The sequence below is a fragment of the Bufo gargarizans genome, chromosome 10, assembly GCF_014858855.1.
Source record: "Bufo gargarizans isolate SCDJY-AF-19 chromosome 10, ASM1485885v1, whole genome shotgun sequence".
Classification (NCBI taxonomy): Eukaryota; Metazoa; Chordata; class Amphibia; order Anura; family Bufonidae; genus Bufo; species Bufo gargarizans.
This window is the reverse complement of record NC_058089.1, coordinates 16177585-16201763: the sequence shown is the minus strand read 5'-3', so window position 1 is coordinate 16201763 and position 24179 is coordinate 16177585. Positions and strand designations below refer to the sequence as shown.

The 24179-nt window shown below is 47.2% G+C and overlaps 1 protein-coding gene across 2 annotated transcripts; it reads right to left on the bottom strand.

The window, feature by feature from the left end:
• Positions 1-493: 493 nt before the first annotated feature.
• Positions 494-19416, bottom strand: LOC122920550 (methylthioribulose-1-phosphate dehydratase). 2 transcript variants are annotated; one of them, XM_044270137.1, is made up of 7 exons: positions 19134-19416; positions 9581-9681; positions 9076-9124; positions 5220-5337; positions 3037-3172; positions 2793-2960; positions 494-818 (listed from the first exon to the last, which is right to left on the bottom strand). In XM_044270137.1, exons 1-7 carry the CDS (start codon positions 19179-19181, stop codon positions 719-721), a joined length of 720 nt encoding a protein of 239 aa, XP_044126072.1. In that variant the 5' UTR covers positions 19182-19416; the 3' UTR covers positions 494-718. The 2 variants fall into 2 exon arrangements, with proteins under 2 accessions (XP_044126072.1, XP_044126073.1); XM_044270138.1 differs by having other exon boundaries at positions 19054-19157.
• Positions 19417-24179: the final 4763 nt, after the last annotated feature.

The following is a 24179-nucleotide window of genomic DNA, read 5'->3' as shown; positions in this document are numbered from 1 at the left end:
CTTATGTTCGTGGGCATGAGCCCTAAAAAGCAGAGTAAATTGTGACAGGACTCCTGGGAGAGAATAAAAGAGTCCATCTGACCCCGCCCACACATGATGATTGACAGCCTTCTCTGTATATACAGGGAGAGCGGTCAATCACTGTGTATGGGTGGGGTAATCAGGACTCTCACCGTCTCTCCTAGGAGTCCTGCCAGGATTTACTCAAATCATATAAATGTATATATCTCAGATCTCACCTTCTCAGATAGGACGGCAGAAGTCACCTGACCGGGTTCACTTTAAATGAATTTCAATGTAGGTCGTAGTTCAGAACCTCTACTTTAAGATGTCCAAGCGGTCCAGGGTGGCAAGGCCCCTTGGCTGAGGTAATATATTAGGACACAGGGGCTCGATGACGTCACGCTTCTATACAATAACACTATGTATAGACAGCTGCTATGTACTATATGCACTATTAGTAGGCGGCATTTCCAGATAGCCAAAACCAACATCCACACCTCCTCCATAGTTTATTAAAAATGTCACTGGCCGGGGCTCAGGACACAACATTAGGTGCTATTGTTTAGGTTGTTACTAACGAATGGATTAAGACGAACGAGGCCAAGTTAGAAATTACTACTAAAATCACAGTGAGAAATGACCAGTGTAAAGGACGCCACAGTTCTCCGATTTCCTGTGCTGGGACTGACGTGGTGGGGTCTTCCTTCAAGGAGATTTACACAATTCCATTTTCTTCTGCAGGAAGAGCAGCGGGGTCCAGGCCAAGTTGTTTCATCTGCACCGCAATCTCAAACAGGTAGTCGTAACACTCGCACCTGGAAGAGACATCATAAGCCATGGTTACGGGGGAGTCCATCAACCCGATACTGTAGCATAGCCTGCAGACTAGAAAAGGTTAAATCCTTAAAGACCAAGCCCATTTGCGTTTTTGTTTTTTCCTCCCCAAATTCCAAGAGCCATAACTTCTTACATTTTCCGTTCACATAGACATTTGACGGCTTACTTTCTACTTTTTTTTTTTTTAAATAGCACCAATTCATTTATCATGTCTTGTATTGGAAAATGAGGGTGAAATTTAAAAAACCTAAACTCTGCCAAAGTTTTGGGGATTCTGACATTACGGCGTTCACTGTGTGTTAAAAATGACATGACCTCCTTATTCTGCAGCTCAATACGATTACTTGTATAGTTTTACTACTTAAAAAAAAAAAAAAAAAAAAAAAAACCATTAAGAAATTAAACATTTCTTTGCATCACCATTTTCTGACACCCATAATATTTTTTAATTTCCATCCATGGAGCTTGTTAGGGCTTGCATTTTGCGGAATGAACTGTAGTTTTAGTGTACTTTTTGATCGCGGTGCGGCACCTGAGGGGTTAACTGCAGCGGATTGCAGCTCCCCGTCATAGAGGTCAGGTCCCGGCTATTTGATTCTGGCACCCGCCTCCTGTATTTGTATTAACAGGTCAGTTATCTTCATTGGTGGCGCAGTGCGCCCCCCAACTCCCCAGTATAATAAACATTGGTGGAGCAGTGCGCTCCCCAACACCTCAGTATAATAAACATTGGTGGCGCGGTGCCAATGAGGGTTTAAAAAAAAAAAAAAAAAAAAAAAAAAAAAATCACCTCCTCCAATTGATTGCGTAGCTGCTGGTCTCCTGTTCTTTCTTCAGGACCTGTCAAAGGACCTGTGGTGACATCACTGAGCTCATCACATGGTCCATCACCATGGTGATGGACCTTGTGATGAGCACAGTGACCTCACCACAGGTCCTTTTCCTCACAGATGAAGACAGAAGAGATGCCGGCTGAGCAAACAAGTGGATTAAGGGGAGTTAAATTATTATTATTTTTAACCCCTCCAGCGCTATTGTACTATGCATTCTGTATTCAGAATGCTATTATTTTCCCTTATAACCATGTTATAAGGGAAAATAATAACATCTACACAACCTTGAACCCAAACCTGAACTTCAGTGAAGAAGTTCAGGTCTGGGTACCACAGTCAGTTTTTTTTATCACACGCGTGCAAAACGCATTGCACCCGCGCAATAAAAACTGAACAACGGAACGCAATCGCAGTCAAAACTGACTGCAATTGCGTACCTACCCGCACGGGTTTGCCGCAATGCACCTGGGACGCATCCGGACCCCAAAACGTGATGCCCGTCTGAAAGAGGCCTAAGGCTATTTTCACACTTGCGGCAGTGTGATCCGCCGATCAGGATGTGACTGAAAGCATTTGTGAGACGCATCCGGATCCATCTCACAAATGCATTGCAAGAACGAATCCGTCTCTCCGCTTGTCATGCGGACAGACGGATCCGGCATTTTGAATGCCGGATCCGGCACTAATTTTATCTTTTGCCTGATCAGTCAAAATAACTGAACTGAAGACATCCTGATGCATCCTGAACGGATTACTCTCCATTCAGAATGCAGGGGGATATGCCTGATCAGTTCTTTTCCGGTATTGAGCCCCTGTGACGGAACTCTAGAACATAGAAAATATATAAACAATAAATAAATATACATATTACATAGCGCTGCGTCCGAAAAGTCCAAACTATTAAATTATAAAAAAAAAAGAAAACGGTCTTACATTTAGAAGCGGCGGCGGATGTGCTAAAGTTATGGAGAGACCTGCACCTCTACATAACTTCGGCAGATCCACCACCAATCTAAAACGCCGGTCTTCATAAATGTGCCCCTTTGTTTTTACCACTGCACACAATATATATCATCAAGATTGAATATGATGTGAATCAGCCCATAAGTGTATACATACATAGTCTTTGCTTTCTCCCAGGTATCTCCCCAGACGTAGACTCCGTGACGTCGGACCAGCACAGCGCAGGAATCTGGATACTCATCCATGGCTCTTGCCATTCGTTCTTTGAGGTCTTTTTCTTCGGGAGTATTCTCTACGATGGGAACCACCAGCATGTCATCGTATCTAGGAAATTAGCAAAATACATTTCATAAAGGCAATTTACTATCTGCATTCCTACGGAAAGTAGATCTGTCGTTACCTGTAATATCCCCCACTGCTGCACTTCCTAATTCCTTTAATCATTTCTTGGTGCGTGATCTGGAATTCCTTCCCTGGAAAGAGCAGCGTGGTCAGGACCGCCGCCTTAGAGTGAGTGTGGATCACTGCTCCAGCGCCTACAAGAACAAGGCGGCCATGTGACAATAGCACGGGAGTTCTACACACGATACGTGTCCTAACGGCAGGATTTACACAGTTACATAGAGGAGATTCCAAGCAGTTATCTAGCATAGCCTATCAGTGAGCTGACAAAAATCATACCTAGTGGCATAAGGCCCCACTCACACGACTGTATCTGTTTTGTGGACCAAAAAGCACAGATAGCGGCCGTGTGCGTCCGGCACATTCCGCCCTATGTTATAAATGCCCATTGTTGTCCACAAAACGGACACGATTCGGACATGTATCTTTTTTGTTTGCCGAGTGTGCTGTCCGCATCTTTTTGTGACCCCATTGAAATGATTGAGTCTGCAACTGGATTCACAAAATATGTGGATCGGATGCAGACCGAAAATACTATCGTGTGAACGGGGCCTTAAAAGGGTTTTCCATACTTTTAAAAGGCTCATGCACACAAACTTATTTTCTTTCCGCTTCCATCTTTGTTTTGTTTCAATGGGTCTGCAAAAACAACGGAAGGTACTCCGTGTGCATTCCGTTTCCGTATTTCCATTCCGCCCAAAATATAGTGCATGTCCTATTATTGTCCGTAAATCACGGTCCGAGGCCCCATTAAAGTCGACGGGTCCACAAAAAATACGGAACACATCCATATTTTGCGGATCCATACTGTAGAAATGCTATGCCCAGCCCATATTGCTCATGTGTTTGGTGATTAATAAGTTACTGTTTCCAATCCGCAAAAAACAGATCGCATACGGAAACCATACGGATATGTTTTGTGGAATAACGGAAGAGGACATAAAATCAGAGAAAAAAAAAATTAAATACGGAACAATGGATCCGTGAAAAACGGACCGCAAAACAACAGTCATGTGCATGAGCCCTAACACTTATGACCCATCATCAGGATAAGTCATCAATAGGAGATCGGTCCGGGTACGACACCCGCCGATCAGCTGTATGAGGAGAAGACAGCCGCCATCCTGTCTCCCCTCCTACTCGCTGCTGCTATGTCTATGGCAAGCAGGAAGAGAGACAGGAGACGGCTCGTGCCTTCTCTTCATACAGCTGATCGGCGTGGGTGCTGTGTGTCGGACCCCAACCGATCTGATATCAATGACCTATCCAGAGGATAGGTCATCAATACTAAAAGCCTGGAAAACCCCCTTTAATCAGCAGTATACCTAAACTGGAGGAAAAATCCCATTTACATGCAGTGGAAAAAAAATCTGCTCGAAATTCAGGGCTTGTTGCAGATATTGTAGTTACTGCAGTGCCGTGCACTACTGAGGTGAATGGTAACCTGCGCCGTCCACTACACAATGGCTGGCACCGGAACTACAAGGTAACACCTGATTAGGTCGGGTGCAGGGCTTTGGACCCTCTCCAATATGATATTGATTTTCTATCCTCAGTACAGGCCATCAATGTCAAAATCCTGGACAACCCCTTTAATGGAAAGTTACTGTACATGAATACCCTCATTATTGGGATCAGAGTTTTAGGACATATCGAATAAATATAAAAACTACCTTCTTAGTAGTCTTATTTTTGATAAAGCTAAGGCTACTTTCACACTCGTGTTTTGGCTTTCCGTTTGCGAGATCCGTTCAGGGCTCTCACAAGCGGTCCAAAACGGATCAGTTTGCATTCTGAATGGAAAAGGATCCGCTCAGAATGCATCAGTTTGCATCGGTTCAGTCACCTTTTCGCTTTAGAGACGGACACCAAAACGCTGCCTGCATCGTTTTTCTGTCCGCCATGTGGTGTGGAGCAAGACGGATCCGTCCCGGCACACAATGCAAGTCAATGGGGACAGATCCGTTTTCACTGATACAATTGAAAACGGATCCGTCCTCCATTGACTTTCAATGGTGTTCAAGACGGATCCGTCTTGGCTATGATAAAGTTAATACCAACGGATCCGTTCAGAACGGATGCAGACGGTAGTACTATCTGAACGGATCCGTCCATGATGGATCCGCACAAAACGCGAGGGTGAAAGTAGCCTAAAGTTTTAAATGGATTCATGCGACATACCTCTCATGGTGTAAGCGTTCATGAACAGAGGGGTGCATTGACTTTTCTTCAGGTTCTTGTAAGGTGGGGGGCAGCTGATGTCACGCTCCTCAATATCGCAGATAAACAGGTCGTCCGGCTGCAGGAAGAGATTAGTCAGATATTCAGATCTTAGAGGGTGACCCGATATAATCATTATCACTGGCTCATCTCTTTATCTAGCGTGCGGCAAAAGTTCCTTTAGAGACTTAAACCGTTCTTCCCATCTTGTACAGTGATGGCATCTGGTTGAGAAACGTTCCGCTGGAACAAGTGAGTTTATAGGGGTCCACATCTATCTTATGTACATGGCCGACTATAGACGATGTAGCCACTGTGGAACTACATATCCCAGCAAGTCCTGGTAGTTAGTGACCCAGAACTACAAGTCTCATCATTCCTGACCTGCAGTAGTAATATCATTCTTCATAAGTGATCCTTGTACAAATGTGGTATTGTAGACACGGGGTAATAATATCAGCAGAGGTCCGTCACCTGCTGCCAGGGATCTCGTCACCTCCCGATTACCGCTCTGCCCGGACTGAGATGACGCCATTGTGACGCCGATCACGTTAACAAAAAGAAGCGTCTATGCAAATTTCATGGCTGGAAGCTGCGGCGTCGAACTGAACCTGTCACCCTGTATTAATGCTGTCACCCTCTTATATTGTGCCGATTATATTTATACTTGTCCTCTACCAGATGCGCTGCCGGCGTCGTATGCAAATGAGAACAAAGCCGCAATCAGCTGGTGATTTAAGTGGTTTAAATTATTTTTTTTTAAAGTTACATTGAGACGAAAACAAAACCTTATCACTAGAAAGTAAATTGTGTATTTTTTTTTTTTTTTTTTACATAGAACGTCAATGTTATATTTTTACAGCTAATAAAGTTTGCTTCATTTTGACTCTGGTCGTACAAAAAAACACAACGGACAACCGTACTGTTTTAAAGTGAAAATCCATTGTTACACCGGGCACCATGACTTGCAGCGCTAGCTCCGCAGAATGTAATAGGTTGTTTTATTGTGGAGAAAAACTAGATTTTTGTACTTACCGTAAAATCTGTCTGTCTTCCGTTCATTGGGGGGCACAGGCCTTGACCATGGGTATAGCTGTTGCCGCTAGGAGGCGGACACTAAGCGCACAAAGTGTAAGCTCCTCCCTCTTCAGCTATTATCCCTTCCTGCAGGGACCAAGCTAATCAGTTTAGTGCAAAAGCAGTAGGAGAAGCCAGACATAAGAAAATCACATTATGTGCAAACCCAGAACCACACAGGCCCGAAAAGGCCCATAATAAAAGAATGGGTGGGAGCTGTGTCCCCCAATGAACGGAAGAGAAACAGATTTAACAGTAAGTACAAAAATCTAGTTTTCTCATCCGTCTTATTGGGGGACACAGGCTTTGACCATGGGACGTTACAGAGAAGTCCCCAAGGGTGGGCATAACAAGAAACCCTCCCGTCAATCAGAGAACTGCCGTCTGCAAAACTCTACGCCCCAGAGACGCAAAGTTGTGCACTCTATAAAACTTGGAAAAAGTAGGCAAAGACAACCGGGTCGCCTCCTTGCACACCTGAAGGGCCGAAGCCCCGTGATGCACCTACCAAGAGGCCCCCACTGCCCAAGTCTGAATGAGCAGTCATCCGGAAGGGCGGAGCCCGGTCCTTAACGCGGTACGCTTCCACAATAGCCAAACAAATCCATTGGGAAATAGAAGTCTTTGATGCTGCCAGCCCTCTGGAATCACGAACAGGGAATCCGTCCGCCTGAAAGATGCCGTCGGGGACAGATAAAGCTGCACGGCTCGTACTAATTCCAGGGTATGGAGCAACTGCTCCCGAGGAGGAGACCGGTCCAGACAAAATGAAGGGAGGATAATCTCCTCATTTAGATGGAATGCCGACACCACTTCAGGCAGGAAGGACTGCACAGGGGCGGAAGACCACCTTATTCTGATGGATTATCAGAAAGGGCGACCGACGTGACAGAGCCGCGAGTTCCGACACTCTGCAGATAGAAGTAATTGCAACCAAAAAAGCCACCTTATAAGACAGGAAGCGCAGCGACATCTGCTGCAAAGGCTCAAACGGAGAAGATTGGAGAGCGTTGAGCACTAGATCCCAAGGATCCAACGGAGGACGGAAACGGGGCGCAGCACTCGCCACCCATTGCAGAAAAGTCCGAACCGCCGAAAGCGAAGCTAAATTTCGCTGAAAAAGAATGGAGAGAGCCAACACTTGCTTTTGGAGGAGCTGAGAGCCAGCCCCAAGTCCATGCCCGACTGCAGGAAAGCCAAAAGTCGAGGCAAAGAAAAAATGAACGGAAGACAGCTGTCGCACCAACTAAAGTAGGACTTCCAGGTCCGGTGGTAGATTCTGGAAGACGACGGCTTCCTGGCCAGAATCATGGTCTGGACCACCGCATCCGAAAACCCACAAGCTTTCAGTACATCCCAAAATTCGGGTGGAAGATTGGCCCCTGCGACAGCACGTCCTTCCGAAGAAGAAGACGCCAAGGTCTGTCGGCGAGAAGGGCGACTAGGTACGCGTGCCACACCGTGCGCAGCCAATCTGGGGCCATGAAAATGACGGGCAGTCCCTCGGACCTGATCTTCCGGAGAAGACACGGAATGAGAGGAAGAGGCGGGAACACGTAAGGAAACGTGAACAGACTCCACGGGATCACCGGCGCAATGCGTGCCAGGGCCATGGGGTCCCTGGACCGCGTAACAAAGTCCTCGACCTTGTTGTTGACCCCACCTCTCGTAGATGGCCCAAAAGACCTGTGGGTGAAGAGCCCATTCGCCGGGATCGAAACGCTCCCGGCTGAGGAAGTCTGCGATCCAGTTGTCGACGCCGAGTATGTGAACTGCCGACAGTGCCGGAATGTGTTTCTCCGCCCAGCTGAGAACTCCGCCCCCTCCTCTCCCAGGAGCGTTCAGGAGGACGCCGCCATGGAAACAGACGCTCCCAAGAGTAGGTCCCAAATGAAGCCGGGGCCTCAATTACCAATGGCCCCGGCGGCTCTGTGGAAGCGGCGATATTCTCAACCGGTCGGCCACACAACAGGAGCAGCCCCCTGAGCCTTGCACAGGTGCCAATTAAAATTTAAAGGGCTCTTATTAGACATGGGGAGGAGAGGGAACTGGAGGGGGGCACTGTGGGCAGTCTCCTACTCACCTGTCCGAAATCTTCTGCCCCCTCTGGCTCCAGCTGGATCACCAACTTCGGTGTGCTGCCCCTTGGTGAGGGACGCTACACCGGAAACAGAGGGGACTTTCGCTGGGGAGGCCATGGTGATGCGATTTTTATGGGAACCTCTGGTCCTCCTTTTCTTCCGGAGAGCGGGAACGAGCAGGGGGTTTGGGTGAGCCCCTGGTCTCCCGTCTCCTGGGTGGGAGTGCAGACAGTTTTTATGGACTGCCTGAAGCTTCCCGCTAAAGAAGGAAAGAAGAAAAAAAAACTTTAAAAAAAACTCAGCAGACCTGCAACGCAGGGAGGTCTGCCTCCTATAGACACTAAGCTAAAACTGATTTATCTTACTCCCTGCAGGAAGTGATATAGCTGAAGAGGGAGAAGCTTACACTTTGTGCGCTTAGTGTCCGTCTCCTAGCGGCAACAGCTACACCCATGGTCAAAGCCTGTGTCCCCCAATGAGACGGATGAGTACTTTTAATCCATATGCAAATGAACAGTTAAGTGCACTGAGGGCGGGCCTATGCATCTCTGTGCACTTTTTCTCGTCCTGCTTCCTCCGCTTTTTGATTTACAGGACCAGGCGACATGACTTTGCAGGAAAATCTGTTTAGTGCCTTCTATTGATCAGTGTTCTTTTACCTGAATCCTTTCTTTTTGGACTCCAGAGGGAGCGATGTAAATTTCATCCCTGGTAACACAAAAAAAAAAAAAAGTAACGGGGTATTCTGGTTATAGAAAGCTATACCCTATCCAGAGGATAGAGGATAACTAACAGACTGGTTGGGGGTCCACTGATTCATTTCTATGGGCGCGCCGGAGATAGCCGAGCACTGTACCTTCCCAACCAGCCTCTCTGTTCACTTCAGGGGGCTCCACAGGTTACGGGACCCCTATTCTCGTGATCGGCAGGGGTCCTAGTGGTAGAACCGCCACCGATCTGATAGTTATCCCCTATTCTCTGGATAGGGTACAACGTTCTATAACTGGAATACCCCTTTAAGATTAAAATTAACAAATAGCTGTAAGCACACAGTAGGTCTGCACTGGAGCTGCATACATAAAACGGTAGGAAATTACAATGTCAGTATAATACTAAATGAATACAAGTGATAGTGATAAAAAAGTGGGGAAGACCACAACTTACTCGTATTTAATGCTGATGCCGCCCCCGGTTCCTGTCACCCATCCTAAGTTATAGAACTGTCGGCAGAGCTCCGGGATCAGGTTTCTTGGGTGTCCTTTCTCCTAGAAGGAAGGAACCGAGACACAAAGACCATAAGATACAGAGGTCTGACACTTCAGTCATCTCAATCAGCTTTCAGAGTGTGTCATTTCATTACGTTTGTACAATTCATGGCGCGGCGGACACATATCTCCTGCTGTAAAAAATTGGAGCATTTTAGGTATCCACTTAGCTGCGCCCTTTTCCCTTATAACCCTGGAGGTAGGTGTTAAAAATCGAAAAATAATCCACAAAATGTGATACTCAGTTTTTTTTTTTTTTGCTTCATACACTTCCCCCAAGTTACATTGGATTAATGTTTCCAAGACCTCTGTCTGCTGTCATTGAATTAATACACGATTTATTATGAATGAATCCGCGACAATAAGCCATTCTGCAGCGTATGAACAGGTTTGTAAACCCCCAAGTCCTGTACTCGGCTGTCACCAGAACTCCCATAGAAATGAATAGAGACGCTTTTGAGATACAGGGGTTCAAAAAAAATAAAAAGTAAAAAATCAGTCTGTTTGCAGAGTATCACTATGCGGTAGGTGAAGGTTTATCTCTGATCTCCCGACCACATGAACACTTATTTAACCCCTTCTCTACTAGCACCGTACATGTACGGAGCTGGTAAGGTCTTTAAAGGGAACCTGTCATCGACTTTATGCTGCCCATAGTAACGGTAGTATAAAGTAGAGACAGGCGAGTTGATTTCAGCGGTCTGTCATTAAAAAGTTAAAAGTAAGTGGTTGCGGAGAACCGACATCACAATCATTGCAGACTGGGCCTGGAAAAGAGTCACGGCCACCTGAGAAGAGTCCTGGTTATTCATGAAGTCCGGCTCTCCTGCCCACCTGCTGATGACTGACAGTCTAATACCGAGTTTTCTCCCTTTCTCTCTAGGAGAAAACTGCCAATCAGCAGCAGATGGGCGAGAGAGCAGGAGATTATGGATAACCAGGACTCTTCTCAGGTAGATGTGACTCTTTTCAGGACTTGGGCTGCAATGATTATGATGCTGATTCTCAGCAACCACTTACTTTTAGCTCATGAGTGACACATCGCTGAGGTGAGGTCAGCATAAAGTTGATGACAGGTTCCCTTTAAACATGGCGCCCGCTCGTGCGTGCAGAGGGTGAAGTAGCTGGAGGGTCTCTGCTGCACCAATAATGCCGATCGCAGTGTGTCAAGTGTGATCACGGCATCTAAATACCGGAAAACCCTGTGCAGCGATTGGGGATGTCGGTCATTAATTCTAATACGCCGAGTCTCTCTGAAGAGACCCAGTGTATTACCCTGGGTTCACACCTGAGCGTTTTACAGCGCGTTCAAACGCGCTGTAAAACGCTTAAGACATGAAAACCAATGCTTCCCTATGGGAAGGGTTCACACCTGGGCGTTTTACAGCGCGTACGAACGCGCTGTAAAACGCCCGACGCTCAAACAAGTACTTGAGCTTCTTTGGGGCGTTTTGACGCGCGTTTGTGGCCATAGGACACTGCAGTCAATGACACAAACGCGCGTCAAACGCGCGTTTACTATTACAAAAAACGCGCATAAAAACGCGCGACAAAAACGCGCGTTTGAGGAACGCTCAGGTGTGAACCCAGGGTTAGAGCGGCAGTTCCTATGTTGGCTGGCAGGCTAACATAGGAGATTAGCAATTAGAGATTTTACTATACTCCTATGGGAGTATAGGAACAATCTTAAAAAATACAAACTAATGGACAAAAAAAATAAAAAGAGGAGCTACAAAAAAAATTATATAATATATATTTATTAATTACACATACACACATATATAGGTATATATAATTACAATTACCCCCCTTTCCTTAAAAAACAAAAATAAATACATAAATAATAAAAATTATAACCATCACGTCTGAAAACGCCTGCATTATTAAAATAAAATAAAAATTTCCCAATGCGGTGAATGACGTAACAGAAGAATGTATCAAAATGACGGATTCACAATTTTTTCATTGCTTCTCTTACCTCCCAAAAATTTTATAAAATTTGATAATAAAGAAACACGTTCGAAAATGGTATCAATATAAACTATAGATCATCCTACAAAAAAAAATGAGCCTCCACACAGCTCAGTAGATATAACCATAAAAAAGTTATGGGGATCAGAATATGGTGATGTAAAAAAAAAAAAAAATTTCAAAGTTTTCATTTTTCCCCCCAGTATTTAAACATATAAAATCTATACATATGTGGTATCGTTGTAATCGTACTGACCCGGAGAAGGAAGGGCACAGGTCAGTTTTGCTGCAGGGAATGCCATAGGGACAAAACCAGTTAAACTGTGGAGGAATTATTATTTATTTTTTTCCCCAATTCTACCCCATTTACAGTTTTTTCCCACTACATTGTATTCCATATTAAATGGTGGCATTGCATCTGCACGGAATCCGGACCCATTCATTTCAATGGGTCTGTGTACATGAGTGTTGGTTTTCACGCATCACTTGTGCGTTGCGTGAAAATTGCAGCAGGTTCTATATTCTGTGTTTTTCATGCAACGCTGGCCCCATAGAAGTGAATAGGGCTGCGTGAAAAACAGATCGCATCCGCACGCAAGTGCGGATGCAATCCGTTTTTCACTGATGTTTGCTAAGAGATGTTGTTTGTAAACATTCAGTTTTCTATCACGCACGTGAAAAACACATCAATGTGCATTTCACCCGGCCGATAAAAACTAAGCGCAATCGCAGACAAAACTGAATGACTGTTTGTAAAATCACCCATTTTTCACTGAATGCATCCAGATCTAATCCGGACACCCTCGTCTGCAAGGGGCCTAACCCTGGGTTCACACCTGAGCGTTTCTCAAACGCGCGTAAAACGCGCGTTTTTGTCGCGCGTTCTTATGCGCGTTTTTTGTAATAGTAAACGCGCGTTTGTGTCATTGACTGCAGTGTCCTATGGCCACAAACGCGCGTCAAAACGCCCCAAAGAAGCTCAAGTACTTGTTTGAGCGTCGGGCGTTTTACAGCGCGTTCTGCATCAATCCTAGCGACAGGCCATGAAATTAAGAGATAGAAATATCCCTGGGCTTTCTTGAAAAGCTTGCTGTGTGCTGACCCGAGTCCGCTCGGTACTTACCCCTGTGGTATCTACTACTCAGGTCCTGCTAGTACTTACCCCTCCATCTTTCCGCCGCACTCATGCGGCCATCAGGACTGGATGCGGGCTACTCCACTCAGGTTTATGTTCCTGAGTCTGTACAGTATATGCAGCTGAACAGGAAGACTCAGGAATCCAGTCCTGATGGCCACATGAGTGCGGCGGAAAGATGGAGGGGTAAGTACTGAGCAGATCGTCTTGCTTCCACGGCAAAAAATTTTTTTAAAAGCCAGGAGAACCCCTTTAACCACCTCCGGACCGCCTAACGCACATGTGCGTTCCGGAGGTGGCAGGCTGGCGCACAGTCACGCATATACGCGTCATCTCGCGATACGCGAGATTTCCTGTGAACGCGCGCACACAGGCGCGCGCGCTCACAGGAACGGAAGGTAAGCGAGTGGATCTCCAGCATGCCAGCGGCGATCGTTCGCTGGCAGGCTGGAGATCCGAATTTTTTAACCCCTAACAGGTATATTAGACGCTGTTTTCATAACAGCGTCTAATATACCTCCTACCTGGTCCTCTGGTGGTCCCTTTTGTTAGGATCGACCACCAGAGGACTCAGGTAGGTCAGTACAGTCGCACCAAACCACACTACACTACACCCCCCCCCCGTCACTTATTAACCCCTTATAAACCCCTGATCACCCATGATCACCCCATATAAACTCCCTGATCACCCCCCTGTCATTGATCACCGCCCTGTCATTGATCACCCCCCTGTCAGGCTCCGTTCAGACGTCCGTATGATTTTTACGGATCCACGGATACATGGATCGGATCCGCAAAACGCATACGGACGTCTAAATGGAGCCTTACAGGGGGGTGATCAATGACAGGCGGGTGATCACCCATATACACTCCCTGATCACCCCCTGTCATTGATCACCCCCCTGTCACTGATCACCCCCCTGTAAGGCTCCATTCAGACGTCCGCATGATTTTTACGGATCCATGGATACATGGATCGGATCCGCAAAACACATGCGGACGTCTGAATGGAGCCTTACAGGGGGGTGATCACCCATATACACTCCCTGATCACCCCCTGTCATTGATCACCCCCCTGTAAGGCTCCATTCAGACGTCCGCATGTTTTTTGTGGATCCGATCAATGTATCCATGGATCCGTAAAAAATCATGCGGATGTCTGAATGGAGCCTTACAGGGGGGGTGATCCGTGACAGGGGGGTGATCACCCTGATCACCCCCTGTCATTGATAACCCCCCTGTAAGGCTCCATTCAGACGTCCGCATGTTTTTTGTGGATCCGATCCATGTATCCATGGATCCGTAAAAAATCATGCGGATGTCTGAATGGAGCCTTACAGGGGGGGGTGATCCGTGACAGGGGGGTGATCACCCTGATTACCCTGATCACCCCCTGTCATTGATAACCCCCCTGTAAGGCTCCATTCAGACGTCCGCATGTTTTTTGTGGATCCGATCCATGTATCCATGGATCCGTAAAAAATCATGCGGATGTCTGAATGGAGCCTTACAGGGGGGGGGATCCGTGACAGGGGGGTGATCACCCTGATTACCCTGATCACCCCCTGTCATTGATAACCCCCCTGTAAGGCTCCATTCAGACGTCCGCATGTTTTTTGTGGATCCGATCCATGTATCCATGGATCCGTAAAAAATCATGCGGATGTCTGAATGGAGCCTTAAAGGGGGGGTGATCCGTGACAGGGGGGTGATCACCCTGATTACCCTGATCACCCCCTGTCATTGATAACCCCCCTGTAAGGCTCCATTCAGACGTCCGCATGTTTTTTGTGGATCCGATCCATGTATCCATGGATCCGTAAAAAATCATGCGGATGTCTGAATGGAGCCTTACAGGGGGGGTGATCCGTGACAGGGGGCTGATCACCCTGATCACCCCCTGTCATTGATAACCCCCCTGTAAGGCTCCATTCAGACGTCCGCATGTTTTTTGTGGATCCGATCCATGTATCCATGGATCCGTAAAAAATCATGCGGATGTCTGAATGGAGCCTTACAGGGGGGGTGATCCGTGACAGGGGGCTGATCACCCTGATCACCCCCTGTCATTGATAACCCCCCTGTAAGGCTCCATTCAGACGTCCGCATGTTTTTTGTGGATCCGATCCATGTATCCATGGATCCGTAAAAAATCATGCGGATGTCTGAATGGAGCCTTACAGGGGGGGTGATCCGTGACAGGGGGGTGATTACCCTGATCACCCCCTGTCATTGATAACCCCCCTGTAAGGCTCCATTCAGACGTCCGCATGTTTTTTGTGGATCCGATCCATGTATCCATGGATCCGTAAAAAATCATGCGGATGTCTGAATGGAGCCTTACAGGGGGGGTGATCCATGACAGGGGGGTGATCACCCTGATTACCCTGATCACCCCCTGTCATTGATAACCCCCCTGTAAGGCTCCATTCAGACGTCCGCATGTTTTTTGTGGATCCGATCCATGTATCCATGGATCCGTAAAAAATCATGCGGATGTCTGAATGGAGCCTTACAGGGGGGGTGATCCGTGACAGGGGGGTGATCACCCTGATCACCCTGATCACCCCCTGTCATTGATAACCCCCCTGTAAGGCTCCATTCAGACGTCCGCATGTTTTTTGTGGATCCGATCCATGTATCCATGGATCCGTAAAAAATCATGCGGATGTCTGAATGGAGCCTTACAGGGGGGGTGATCAGTGACAGGGGGGTGATCACCCTGATCACCCCCTGTCATTGATAACCCCCCTGTAAGGCTCCATTCAGACGTCCGCATGTGTTTTGCGGATCCGATCCATGGATCCGTAAAAATTATACGGACGTCTGAATGGAGCCTTACCAGGGGGGTGATCAATGACAGGGGGGTGATCCGGGAGTCTATATGGGTGATTACCCCCCTGTCATTGATCACCCCCCTGTCATTGATCACCCCCCCTGTCATTGATCACCCCCCCTGTCATTGATCACCCCCCCCTGTAAGGCTCCATTCAGACATTTTTTTGGCACAAGTTAGCGGAAATTTTTTTTTTGTTTTTGTTTTTTCTTACTAAGTCTCATATTCCACTAACTTGTGTCAAAAAATAAAATCTCCCATGAACTCACCATACCCCTCACGGAATCCAAATGCGTAAACATTTTTAGACATTTATATTCCAGACTTCTTCTCACGCTTTAGGGCCCCTAAAAAGCCAGGGCAGTATAAATACCCCACATGTGACCCCATTTCGGAAAGAAGACACCCCAAGGTATTCGCTGAGGGGCATATTGAGTCCATGAAAGATTGAAATTTTTGTCCTAAGTTAGCGGAAAGTGAGACTTTGTGAGAAAAAAACCAAAAAAATCAATTTCCGCTAACATATGCAAAAAATAAAAAATTTCTAGGAACTCGCCAGGCCCCTCATTGAATACCTTGGGGTGTCTTCTTTCCAAAGTGGGGTCACATGTGGGGTATTTATACTGCCCAGGCTTTTTAGGGGCCCGAAAGTGTGAGAAGAAGTCTGGGATCCAAATGTCTAAAAATGCCCTCCTAAAAGGAATTTGGGCCCCTTTGCGCATCTAGGCTGCAAAAAAGTGTGACACATCTGGTATCGCCGTACTCAGGAGAAGTTGGGGAATGTGTTTTGGGGTGTCATTTTACATATACCCATGCTGGGTGAGAGAAATATCTTGGTCAAATGCCAACTTTGTATAAAAAAATAGGAAAAGTTGTCTTTTGCCAAGATATTTCTATCACCCAGCATGGGTATATGTAAAATGACACCCCAAAACACATTCCCCAACTTCTCCTGAGTACGGCGATACCAGATGTGTGACACTTTTTTGCAGCCAAGGTGGGCAAAGGGGCACACATTCCAAAGTGCACCTTTCGGATTTCACAGGCCATTTTTTACAGATTTTGATTGCAAGGTACTTCTCACACATTTGGGCCCCTAAATTGCCAGGGCAGTATAACTACGCCACAAGTGACCCCATTTTGGAAAGAAGACACCCCAAGGTATTCCGTGAGGGGCATGGCGAGTTCCTAGAATTTTTTATTTTTTGTCGCAAGTTAGTGAAATATGAGACTTTGTAAGGAAAAAAGAGAAAAAAATAAAAATCATCATTTTCCGCTAACTTGTGACAAAAAATAAAAAATTCTAGGAACTCGCCATGCCCCTCACGGAATACCTTGGGGTGTCTTCTTTCCAAAATGGGGTCACTTGTGGCGTAGTTATACTGCCCTGGCAATTTAGGGGCCCAAATGTGTGAGAAGTACCTTGCAATCAAAATGTGTAAAAAATGGCCTGCAAAATCTGAAAGGTGCACTTTGGAATATGGGCCCCTTTGCCCACCTTGGCAGCAAAAAAGTGTGACACATCTGGTATCGCCGTACTCAGGAGAAGTTGGGGAATGTGTTTTGGGGTGTCATTTTACATATACCCATGCTGGATGAGAGAAATATCTTGGCAAAAGACAACTTTTCCCATTTTTTTATACAAAGTTGGCATTTGACCAAGATATTTTTCTCACCCAGCATGGGTATATGTAAAATGACACCCCAAAACACATTCCCCAACTTCTCCTGAGTACGGCGATACCAGATGTGTCACACTTTTTTGCTGCCAAGGTGGGCAAAGGGGCACATATTCCAAAGTGCACCTTTTGGATTTCACCGGTCATTTTTTACACATTTTGATTGCAAAGTTCTTCTCACACATTTGGGCCCCTAAATTGCCAGGGCAGTATAACTACGCCACAAGTGACCCCATTTTGGAAAGAAGACACCCCAAGGTATTCCGTGAGGGGCATGGCGAGTTCCTAGAATTTTTTATTTTTTGTCGCAAGTTAGTGGAATATGAGACTTTGTAAGAAAAATAAAAAAAATAAAAATCATCATCATTTTCCGCTAACTTGTGACAAAAAATAAAAAGTTCTATGAACTCACTATGCCCATCAGCGAATACCTTAGGGTGTCTACTTTCCGAAATGGGGTCATTTGTGGGGGTTTTCTACTGTTTGGGCATTGTAGAACCTCAGGAATCATGACAGGTGCTCAGAAAGTCAGAGCTGTTTCAAAAAGCGGAAATTCACATTTTTGTACCATAGTTTGTAAATGCTATAACTTTTACCCAAACCATTTTTTTTTTGCCCAAACATTTTTTTTTTATCAAAGACATGTAGAACAATAAATTTGGCGAAAAATTTATATATGGATGTCGTTTTTTTTGCAAAATTTTACAGCTGAAAGTGAAAAATGTCATTTTTTTGCAAAAAAAATCGTTACATTTTGATTAATAACAAAAAAAGTAAAAATTACAGCAGCAATAAAATACCACCAAATGAAAGCTCCATTAGTGAGAAGAAAAGGAGGTAAAATTCATTTGGGTGGTAAGTTGCATGACCGAGCGATAAACGGTGAAAGGAGTGTAGTGCCGAAGTGTAAAAAGTGCTCTGGTCATGAAGGGGGTTTCACCTAGCGGGGCTGAAGTGGTTAAAGGGCATCTGTCAGCAGTTTTGTACCTATGACACTGGCTGACCTGTTACATGTGCGCTTGGCAGCTGAAGGCGTCTGTGTTGGTCCCATGTTCATATGTGTCCGCACTGCTGAGAAAAATGATATTTTAATATATACAAATGAGCCTCTAGGAGCAACGGGGGCGTTGCCATTACTCCTAGAGGCTCTGCTCTCTCTGCAATTGCTGCACCCTCTGCACTTTAATTGACAGGACCAGACAGTGTAAAAGTGATCCCGCCTGGCCCTACGAATCATAGTGCAGAGAGAGCAGACCCTCTAGGTGTAATGGTAACGCCCCCGTTGCTCCTAGAGGCTCATTTGCATATAATAAAACATCATGTTTCTCAGCAATGCGGGCACATAGGAACATGGGACCAACACAGATGCCTTCAGCTGCCAAGCGCACATGTAACAGGTCAGACAGTGTCATAGGGACAAAACTGCTGACAGATGCCCTTTAAGTGACGTCAGATCTCCACAAGAGCTTGTCACTAGTGTTGAGAGAACTTGTGTTTTAAGTTCGGCGTGGGGGTTATCGAAGTATCCCGTTATGGATTCCGCTACCACGGACCATAACGGAATTTAGAATCCATAACACGATTCTTCGATAACCTGAACTCGAACGTTAGACGCCGAACTTAAAACACAAGTTCGCTCAACACTACTTGTCACTCCTCCGCCATGTCTCCTGTTGCTAAGCGACCATCCTTCTACATTCAGATGCCAGATGGCCCCTAGTAAAATAACTGCATAAATCCACATTTTTTACCATTCTTGATAGGAATTGCTGTTTATATCATCGCGATTCACGACATGTAAAATCCAGGCGCCGTCCCAGTCATACCGTACCTTGGCGTTGTCGGTCTGATTGCAGTTGTCCCCGTTGCAGTAATACATGTCTCCCAGGCTTGTGCTTTGCTGTGCTGTGCCCTGATCACTGCCTGCTGTGATAATGTGCTTGAAGGGATTGCAGTGGCTATTACACGCCAGGGCTGCCTGTGCTGCTTCTAACCTATGTTGTGCTGTGGTATCTGGTGCAGACCTGCCCCAGGTCCTGAAGAAAAGCAGTCCCTGCTGCTAGGTAGAAGGGCTCAGCACCTACAAGCACATTGATGACCTAACCTTAAAAAAAAAAAGAGCACAAGAGGCGCCACACAATATTACCTCCATGTCTCCAGAGCCCCTCTGCGGGTTTTTCACCCAGTCTTCGTTACATGCGGTCTCCGACAAAATGGCGGCCGCGCATAGACTGCCCTTGGGACGACGGGAGACAGGTTTAGATAGCACGTGGTAGACGCGTCTTTCCCTCTAGTGTTTGACGTTGGATTTTTTTTTTCTCAAATAACTCACTTTGAGTAAATTATAACTCAAAACGTCCAGAGTTTTAATAGGATATCATATTAACAGCTGTTTGAGGGCGGGAAGTGCTGTTTTGTGAACGGCAACCATTTTCTATGAGATTATAGTCAGTCAGGCGCGGCGGTGGGCAGCCCCTGTCAGGGACTTGCGGGTGGTGGTGCAGGAAGATGGCGGCCTCCTTGAGACTTGGCTGCCAAGGAATCGTCAGGTCATTTGTCGCGGGTCTCGGGGGTCGTGGTCGGGGAGGTGCTTTCAGGCTTCTTCACACGACTGAGAGACAATGGGGTAAGAAGGCGCCTTGAGAGAAAAAAAAAATAGTTCTCATGCTTTGAGCTGTCAGGCAGTCATAGCAAGCAGTGGCTGTCAGGGTGTTGCTGCGGCTTGTAGTTCCACGGCAGCCGGTGCAGGCACTTTGGGTTCACTGTGCCCATGGCAACCAATCAGGTAACTGCTTTCATTCTCCAAGGGGCCTTTGAGAAGTGAGAGATGGAATCTGATTGGTTGCTATAACAACTGCCCCACCCATTCCTGCCCGGCGCACTTTGATTGACAGAACTAGGTCTGATGATGTTTTCACTGCCTGACCCTGTCAAAGTGCAGAGAGAGCAGAGCCTCTAGGTGTAATGGTAACGCCCCCGTTGCACCTACAGACTCATTTGCACATATTAAAACATCATTTTTCTCAGCAATGCGGGCACATAAGAACATGAGACCAACACAGATGCCTTCAGCTGCCAAGGTCAGCCAGTGTCCTAGGGACAGATCTGTGGACAGGTTTTGGACCAGTGGGTGCTAGATTCATACAGAGGTACCATAAAGGCCCTTGGACCTCTTGCAACCCAACAGTGGCTCTGTTTTTTCAAGGTCTTTGATATCCGGTATCTAAAATATTCCCCCCCTCCCCCTAATACTTACCCCACTACCCGACACACGCGCGTCGCTCCGGATCCCTGCACGGCCGCCGTTGCATATCCCCGTCGCTCGGATCAAACCATCTGTCAACGAGGGGGAGCAGTCAATAGCAGGCCGCGACATGCGCAGTCTCAGGGGGGCTCGTCCCCATCTCGGCCTGCTATTGGCTGCTGCCCCTCGTTGGCAGATGTTTTGATCTGAGCGACGGGGAGATGCAACGGCGGCTGTGCAGGGATCCGGAGCGACGCGGGAGTCGGGGAGCGGGATAAGTATAATGTATATGAGGGGGGGGGGGGGGGGTTATTTTAGATATCGGATAACACCTTTAATAATGCGTTGACTTCCAGCACTGCTGATGATCAGGTGACGACTGAAGGGTCCTTGTAGGCACAGTGCCATACGCTTAGTAGTGGCTGTACCTGGTATTGCAGCTCACACCCTCTCACTGGGACTGAACTGTTGACAGCTTGGTTAAAGGGGTTTTGCCATCTCAGACAATGGGGGCACATCGCTAGGATATGCTCACATTGTCTGATAGTTGCAGGTCCCACCTCTGAGAACGGAGCGGGGAAATGAACGGAGGGCGCACTGCTCATGTGCAGCAGCCCTCTATTCACTTCTATTGGGCTACCGAAAATAGCCGAGCGCTGGCTTGGTTATTTCCGTCTGCCCTATAGAAATGAATGGGAGCAGGGGCCACGTGTGCGGTGCTCTCCCATTTACTTCTAGGGGAGCAGCGCTCGGTGGTGGACGGACCCCGGGCATTGCCTGTAGAGATGAGGCGTATGACTGCACCGTGTGAGAAACACCCGAAAAGAACCTTGGCCCCTTCCCTACGTCTTGGCAGTGAAATGACTCAGAAGGTAATGCCGCTTTTAAAGGGGTCCTCCAGGCTACGGATATTGATGACCTATCCTCAGGCCAGGTCATCAATATCAGATAAATTGGGGGTCCAACACCTGGCACCCCTGCCGATCGGTTGTTTGAAGGGGCCGCGGACTTCGTGCAAAGGCTGCGTCCTCTTCACTTACCGGCAGGTGGTCTACTGTGCAGGGTAGTTGCAGTTGTTCCTCCCATTCAAGTGAAGGGGCGAGGAGGCCGCGCTCGCACGAGTGCCGTGGCCCCTTCAAGCAATTGATCTGCGGGGGTGCTTGGAGTCGGACCACCACCATTCTGAAAGTGATGACCTGTCCTGAGGATAGGTTTGCATTATCTGTAGCCCGGGAGACCCCCTTTAAGTTTTATTGTGGCCCTTGGGAGTGCTTGGCCTTCTGACCAGAGACTCGGTTCATCTGCTTTAAAACACGCGTCTTTAACCCTGGGTTCACACCTGAGCGTTTCCCAAACGCGCGTCAAACGCGCGTTTTTGACGCGCGTTTTTGTAATAGTGAACGCGCGTTTGTGTCATTGACTGCAGTGTCCTATGGCCACAAACGCGCGTCAAAACGCCCCAAAGAAGCTCAAGTACTTGTTTGAGCGTCGGGCGTTTTACAGCGCGTTCGTACGCGCTGTAAAACGCCCAGGTGTGAACCATTCCCATAGGGAAGCATTGGATTTCATGTCTTGAGCGTTTTACAGCGCGTTTGAACGCGCTGTAAAACGCTCAGGTGTGAACCCAGGGTAAGAGAGAAGTCTATGAGAAAAAACAACTAATACGTCACGTCTTAGGCCGCGTTCACTCGCCATCTTGCGTTTTTCTTGGCCTTTTTCTTGCCTTATTGTCACCCAAAAATGCTGCTGCCGGTTGTTATTTTAAAGCAGGGGTGCACAACGTTTCCTGGTTGGGGGCCACATTGCCAGACTAAACCAATGACGAGGGCCGAAATGAAAATTTAAAGGTGTACTAACAACTGAAATATTGTACTTATGGCATATTGAACACACATTATATAACATTAATGTCTAGTTACACTTCCAGGACTCCCATCTACCGGGAGAAATACATGAAAGATACATGTGAGCAGCCACAAGACATAGGCATACATGTCTGTTACCAGATGGTTGGGGGCCGCACAGAATGGTATCAAGGGCCGCATGTGGCCCCCGGGCCGCAGGTTGTGCACCCCTGCTTTAAAGGGACATGTACGGTACATTGCCAGGGTAGGACACAAATGTCTGATAGGTGCGGCTCCCACCTCCGGGCCTCACTCCTATCTCAAGAAAAGGGCCCTGATGTGACTGAAGACCACGCTGTACGTTTGTGGCTTGCTCGCGGTTCACCGTTATGGGAATGTGCGGCGTGCTCTCCTTTCTCTTCAGGGCCTCATTCTTACGAAAGGAGCCGGTACCTGCACCATCAGACATTTGTTGATATGCCTTAAGTGTGCCAGATAGGAGTACCCTTCTAAGGCTCCATTCACACGTCCGTAATAATGGGTCCGCATCCGTTCCGCAAATTGCGGAACGGGTGCATACCTATTCATTCTCTATGGGGCAGGAATGGATGCGGACAGCACACAGTGTGCTGTCCGCATCCGCATTTCCGGAGCGCGCCGCCAATCTTCCGGTCCGCTGCGCCGGAAAAAAATAGAACATGTCCTATTCTTGTCCGCAATTGCGGACAAGAATAGGTATTTCTATGGGGGTGCCGGCCGGGTGTATTGCGGACCACTACGGACGTTGGATTGGACCCTAATGGGTTGTTTCAGGAGTAGAATATGGATGACCTGTCATCCATATCTGTTCGGTGGGGGTCCGACTACCGGCACTTCAGCTATCAACCGCTTGAAGAGGCTGCGGCACTCCGGTGAGCTCTGCGGCCGGTGAAGTCATGTTCATCCATCCCATGGCCCATGTGCAAGTGAATGGCCTGGGTTGCAATACCAAGCACAGCCACTATAGAATGTACGGCGCTGTGCTCAGTATGCCGTGAGGAGGCCGTGGCGCTCACCAGAAAACCGCTTTTAAATTTTGGTCGTGAAATATGAAAAGCGTTTTGGCTTGTGGCCTTTTGAGGTTTGTGATGTTATCTGGTTATAGCATTTTTATTATAACACTTCTCTAGAGGCCTTTAGAAAATAGCACTGTGTGGAGGGGTTTCTAAACCCCCCCCCCCCCACCTGTCCATGGGTCAGGTCTGGTGTTGCAATTCAGCTCCAGTTGCCATATACCACTCAACTTGCCGTGTTTGTATTCCTGTAGTGCCACTTTATCACCACTAGATGGCGCAGCCTGGCAGTGAGGTTCCCCTTACCCCTGCAGGGAATGTGATTTAATGAGGTCAGTCCTCAGTAGGTTGAGTGGGGATGACACTGTCAGCTAGCCAGACCTTTCATCTGTGCACATGAAGCGTGCAATTCCCAGCCTGTACACTGTGCCAGAACCTCACCTGTACCCTGCAAAAGTCTGGTTAGCGTTGACTTTTAGACATTATTTTTTCTATATATATTTGGATTTTCTCCCTTTTTTTTATTACCATTTTCTTGGATATAACCCATTAGGACCAGTACGCAGATCCTTTTTTTTTTGTAGTCTTAAGACTGTGCCATCCCTTCATTCATAGACAGTGGAACTCACACTGACGGAGTGTAAAACCGTACCCGGCCGCATCACCGCGTTCTTCTGCATCCACCTGACGTGTTCAGCCATTCATTCACCTGCCGGCAGCAAGCTTAACCTTTCCTA

Bases quoted from the DNA above. Each gene is read 5' to 3' on its own strand.
- LOC122920550 (XM_044270137.1), bottom strand. From the start codon at position 19,181: ATGTATTACTGCAACGGGGACAACTGCAATCAGACCGACAACGCCAAG. The intron at 5,338-9,075 runs GTAAAAGAACAC...CTCTTCCTGCAG, and splicing joins TCCAAAAAGAAAGGATTCAG to CCGGACGACCTGTTTATCTG. The intron at 819-2,792 runs GTATGTATACAC...TGTCTCTTCCAG, and splicing joins TGGGAGAAAGCAAAGACTAT to GTGCGAGTGTTACGACTACC.